This window comes from Otolemur garnettii, unplaced genomic scaffold, assembly GCF_000181295.1.
Source record: "Otolemur garnettii isolate 467f Iridium unplaced genomic scaffold, OtoGar3 scaffold00012, whole genome shotgun sequence".
NCBI classification, from domain to species: domain Eukaryota; kingdom Metazoa; phylum Chordata; class Mammalia; order Primates; family Galagidae; genus Otolemur; species Otolemur garnettii.
Genome location: NW_003852407.1, coordinates 27,501,388 through 27,506,390, shown reverse-complemented (window position 1 = coordinate 27,506,390; position 5,003 = coordinate 27,501,388). Strand labels below are relative to the sequence as shown.

Here is a 5,003-nt window from a genome sequence, read left to right as displayed (position 1 = left end):
CTACCCAGGGGGACAGCTTGAGGCTCTGTCTCAAAAAAAAAAAAAAAAAGATTATGATGAGGCTATATTTAGTCTCGTGTTCTCCCTTCCGCTTCACTTTATAATAGAGTTTTGTTAGACTAACTGTGCTTTCTTTGTAAACATTTTTGTTGGCTACATAATATTCCATTAAGTGTATTTACTTAACTGTGGCTCCATATGGAAGAGAGGAATTTTAAGTGGCCATTTGTGACTTCGGTCTCTTTGTTCTCTCCCTAGATACGGGCAGCTGTATGTCCTCTTCTTGAGGCATCACTCTCGGACCTCCAATAGCACAGGGGCGGAGGTGGTCCTCTATCATCTGCCACGGTATAGCTCACGCTCTCGTCCCGTTTCCTCTGATTTTAAAATAGGAACTAAAGCTTGTTGATCTATTTTATCTTATGTTTTGACTTTTTATTGTCCTACAGAGAAGGTGCCTGTAAGAAGATGCACATATTAAAGTTAAATAGAACGGGGAAGTTTGCTCTAAATGTGGTGGACAACCTGGTGGTCGTTCATCACCAGGACACAGAGGTACGAGCTGTGTGCGGGGTAGCCAGCCCACGTCTGAACACAGGAGGGTGCTCAGAAGCCTTGTGAAAATTGGCCACACATTCTGAGCAAGGACTAGAAACTGGGTTTTTATGCTAAAAGTTTTTTGGTCTTCCAGATGGAAATGGATTTGATACTCTTAAGTGATTGAGAAAAAAGTGATTCCCTGTCAGTTGATTAAGGGTAATTAAAAACTATGTCATGAAAATAATACATGAAGAGACTTACTTGATCTCTCGAACAGATGGCAGTGCCTGGGGTGACAGCCTGAGGCTGTCTTGCTATTTCTAGTTAGCTGGGCCTCTGGTGCAGGAAAGGCTGGTTTCCTCCCAGGGCTCCCTGGAGAGTGGTGACACTAAGTCTCTTATTAGTGAAGATGTTGCAAGTTAAGGTGAGAAAGATCTGCTTAAATCATTTTGAGCTCTTCAAAGGAAGAATGTCCTAAAAGCAGGAAATACTTCTGAGAGGAGAAAAAGATGTTTAAAGAGAGTTGTGATGTTAATGCAAATTGCTCCTCACATAGGAATTTGCTGCCAGGAAGGAATGTGAACAGGGACTTTTAAACCGATGTGAAGAGTGAGGTGTGAAGTAAGAGAGGGAGAGACACCTAGCCTTGATTAGATATGTCACCAAGGTCTTACCTTTTCTCCCCCGCAGACATCGGTCATATTTGACATCAAGTTACGGGGAGAGTTCGATGGCACTGTCACCTTCCACCACCCAGTGCTTCCAGCAAGATCGATCCAGCCCTATCAGATCCCCATGGCTGGTAAAGTGGGATTCTCTAGAGGGGGCTGTGCTGCTGTTTAGCCACGTGGCCGTGTTCTTGCCATGATCTGTGAGAGTCACATTAAAAATGGAAGGAGGTGGCCAGGTGCTGTGGCTCACACCTGTGAGGTGTTCAAGATCAACCTGGGCAACACAGCAAGATCCTTGTCTCTACGAATGTAAAAAGTAAAAAAAATAGCTAGATGTGGCACCTTCAGTTCCAACAACTCAGGCGGCTGAGGCAAGAGAATTGCTTGAGCCCAGGAATTCAGGGCTACAGTGACCTATGATTACACCACTGTACCCCAAAACAAAACAAAAAAATGGTAGTGAGACTAAAGAGATTTCCAAATCTGTTTGAATTTGGGGAAGGGCCATTTTGTCTGTTTTTAAAAAACAATTCCTGCTGATCTTGTAAGCTAAAATTGTGTTGTAAAAAGCATTTTGTAAGATAAATGAATCTCTTTTTGAAGAAAAAGAGAATGACTTCTTTTCCCTGAGTTTTAAAATGGTGAGTTGTGGTTACACACTTAAGCTGAAAATTTTTTTAATATTTACTAAGCCCTTAACATTTTCTTAAGGAAATCACTTGAGGTCAGAAGTTTGAGGCCAGTCTAGGCAACATAGCAAGACCATTTTCATTTTTGTTTTTTATGAAGGATGATAAAAACTTTGCCAGGTGTGGTGGTGTATGTCTGAAGTCTCAGGTACTTAGGAGGCTGAAGCAGAAGGATCATTTGAGTCCAGGAGTTTGAGGTTGCTGTGAACTATGATCATGCTACTGCTCTCTAGCCTAGGCCATGACAAGAGACTTTGTTTCTAAAAAAATAAAAGGAATACCTGTCAGAAGCCCTTTGGTGGGTCAGCCCAGCCTGCAGTCAGGATTTCCTATACTCTTCACATAGAGGATAAAGAATTGGGCTCCAAAAAATGAAGAATTGGGCTCCATCCAGCTGATAGTTTGACAAGAGCACACCCCACCCCCATCCTGCATAAAGAATTGGGCTCCATCCAGCTGATAGTTTGACAAGAGCATACCCCACCCCCATCCTGCATGCCTACTCCTGCTGGATCAGCTGGAAGCTTCATACCCCTCTGGCAGAGATGGGAGGAAGGAGCTGGTTCTCACAGACATTTAGGTCTTCGGCCTTTTGTGTTCTTTCCAGCTCCTTTTCCCTTGTTCGGTTAGCATTAAAAGAATGGGTTGTGTCAAGTGATTATCTTGAGTCTATTGCCTGATTGGGATGAAAGTAACTGCTGGTAGATTGTGGGAAAGATGACTAGAACTCTCCACCCTGTTCCAATTCTATAGGGCCAGTGAGAAGGCAGTCAGGTCCTAACTGGCAAATTAAAGTAAAACAAATGCCAGGGCTGGTCAAATATGGCCTGGGGCAAGCATCAACTGCAGGAATTCCACAGCCCAGTGAGTCTGTGTGGTTCTAGGAAGTGCGGGCTGCTGAAGCTGTCTGAGGTTAGCCACTTCTGTCTTGTGTCTCCTGCTGGGCTGCTGAGCACCTGGCCAGCTTGATGCATCTGTGCGTCTTGCCCACCCTGTGCTGCCAACTGGGTGGGGAGCATTCAGGGACAGAATGGACTTTTTGAAAGAAGTAACAAGGAATTTTGGGAATAATCAGCCATCCTTTTCCTTCTGTTTCTGGCCTGTTAGAGCTGTGGTTCTCTGTTGCACATTAGGGTCATCTAGGGGCTTTTTTTTGTTTTGTTTTTTAAAGAGTCTCACTCTGGCATCAGGCTGGGGAGTGCAGAGGTGCAATCATAGATCCCCACAGCCTCCCAACTCTTGGGCTCAAGCAGTCCTCCCACCACAGCCACCCACGGAGCTAGGACTACAGATGTGCACCACCGCACCAGCTGCTTTAGAGATTTTTTTGTTAGAGACATGGTCTCCCTATGTTGCCTATGCTGATCTTGAACTCCTGGCCTCAAGCAATTCTCCTGCCTCGCTTGCCCCACAGTGCTGGGATTATAGGAGTGAGCCACCATGCCCAGCTGGGGGGAGCTTTAAAAACTAAAGCTCTCATGTGGAGCGTACAAGTGAACTCGCTGGGCAGCCAGAGCTGTGTGCTCGCTCAGCCCAGATCCCACTGTTACGTCCAAAGTGGGAGTGCTCCTTGCTAACACTTGTCTAACAGCACTCTTTCTTCCTGTGGTCTGTTCAAAATGACCACCTTTCCAACCAGCTGATTGAAACCTGGCTTTTGATTGTACCTGGGTAGTGGGAACAGAACTGGCAGTCAATGTCTAGCTGACAGGGCTGCCCACATGCAGGAGAACAGGGTAGCAGGTTTGTTCAAGAGCCCTGTCACGTGAAGTCTGCTTCCCAGGTGAGTTCTTTATGCCTGGATCTGCTTTGTGCAATGGATAATAGAGCTAATTATTTAGATAATTAAGCTACAAACCACTTTTATTTGGAACATTCTCAGTGGGCACTTGATTTTGAGTCATCCAGGTAAATTCTCGGCTCTTTAATGTTTGTGCATAAATGCTGATGAGTCGTCTGTGGTTAGACAAAAAACCAAACCAGTGTGAAGGAAGCCTCCGCATAGTCTCTCCTTGGGGAGAGTTCCATGGATTATTCTGGACCCTCCCCCCCCACATGTATTATTACTGAGACGTGACAGTTCACTTTTTCCTTACTGAACTATGATCGAGTTAGCATACATTCACAGCATTAAGAAGCATCGACTGGTGCATCTTAAGTGCCAGTATACGCATTTTCTGACTTCATCATCACAATTTTCTCAATTTGTAGGTCCAGCTGCTGTGACCAGCCAGTCTCCAGTTCCCTGCAAACTCTGTATCCTTTACAAAGGCCTTGGTGCTGTGCACAAAAGGAAAAGTACTGGCTCCTTCTTTACAGGGTAGCCCTGAAGCTCTGCCCTGGGCAGCAAGAGCCTTCCCAGGGGACTTTCCTTGCGGTCTCGGGGCCTGGCATCTAGAGTGGCCTTAGCACAAGGGAGTGGGGCAGATGCTAATCAAAACTGGGTTTGCCTTTTGTTATCTTTTTTTCCTGGTTTAGAATTTCCTATAATGTGTAGATTCTTCATCCTGGATTGTCTTTCAACCTGACATCATCATCAGTGCAAGTCAAGGTAGGTAGGGGACAGTCGTCAGGTTAGGGAATAGTGCTTGTTGACTTGAGATTATAGTCATGGCCGGTGATGTTTTCAAGGTCATCTCGGAGAAATGACCTTTCCCTTCAGCCACTTTCACTTCACACTCTATACGGTACGTGTGTCATTGTATCGTGAGCATGTGTTATGTTTTGTGATTAAAGCATGACACAGAATGGCTCTCCCCTCTCTGTAAGCCCATTCTGAAAAGCCAGTCGCCATCTCGCGGCGGCCCCTTCTCTTCTCCCACCGGCACTCCCCTCCCACGGGAGCTGCACTCTTTCCTCTTGTGTGTGTGTCTGGAGGTGCGTGCCTTTTTCTCACCTTGCTGGTGAAACCTCCCTCAGCCTGTCAGTTTTTTCCTGGGTTCTCACCTAGTATCTTTATTAGAGAACTTGCTGCACTAGTCTTTGTCTATGAATCTTCAGGAATTTTTTGAATTCTCTTCTCCCTTATGCATCTAAAACAGTGCCAGCTCTTAACCTGCCTTGTGAGATCTGAGGTCACCCTGGCCATTTTTTTATGTAGTGC

The 5,003-nt window shown here is 45.5% G+C and overlaps 1 protein-coding gene across 1 annotated transcript in view; it reads left to right on the top strand.

Moving 5' to 3' along the window:
• The window catches only part of RMC1 (regulator of MON1-CCZ1), a 24,176-nt gene that overhangs the window by 12,775 nt on the left and 6,398 nt on the right, over positions 1–5,003 (top strand). Inside the window, exons 8-12 of the mRNA XM_003784781.3 lie at positions 259–348; positions 450–555; positions 1,231–1,342; positions 4,112–4,156; positions 4,398–4,451. Coding sequence (XP_003784829.1) covers positions 259–348; positions 450–555; positions 1,231–1,342; positions 4,112–4,156; positions 4,398–4,451 — 407 coding nt within the window. The remainder of the gene's footprint in view (positions 1–258; positions 349–449; positions 556–1,230; positions 1,343–4,111; positions 4,157–4,397; positions 4,452–5,003) is intronic.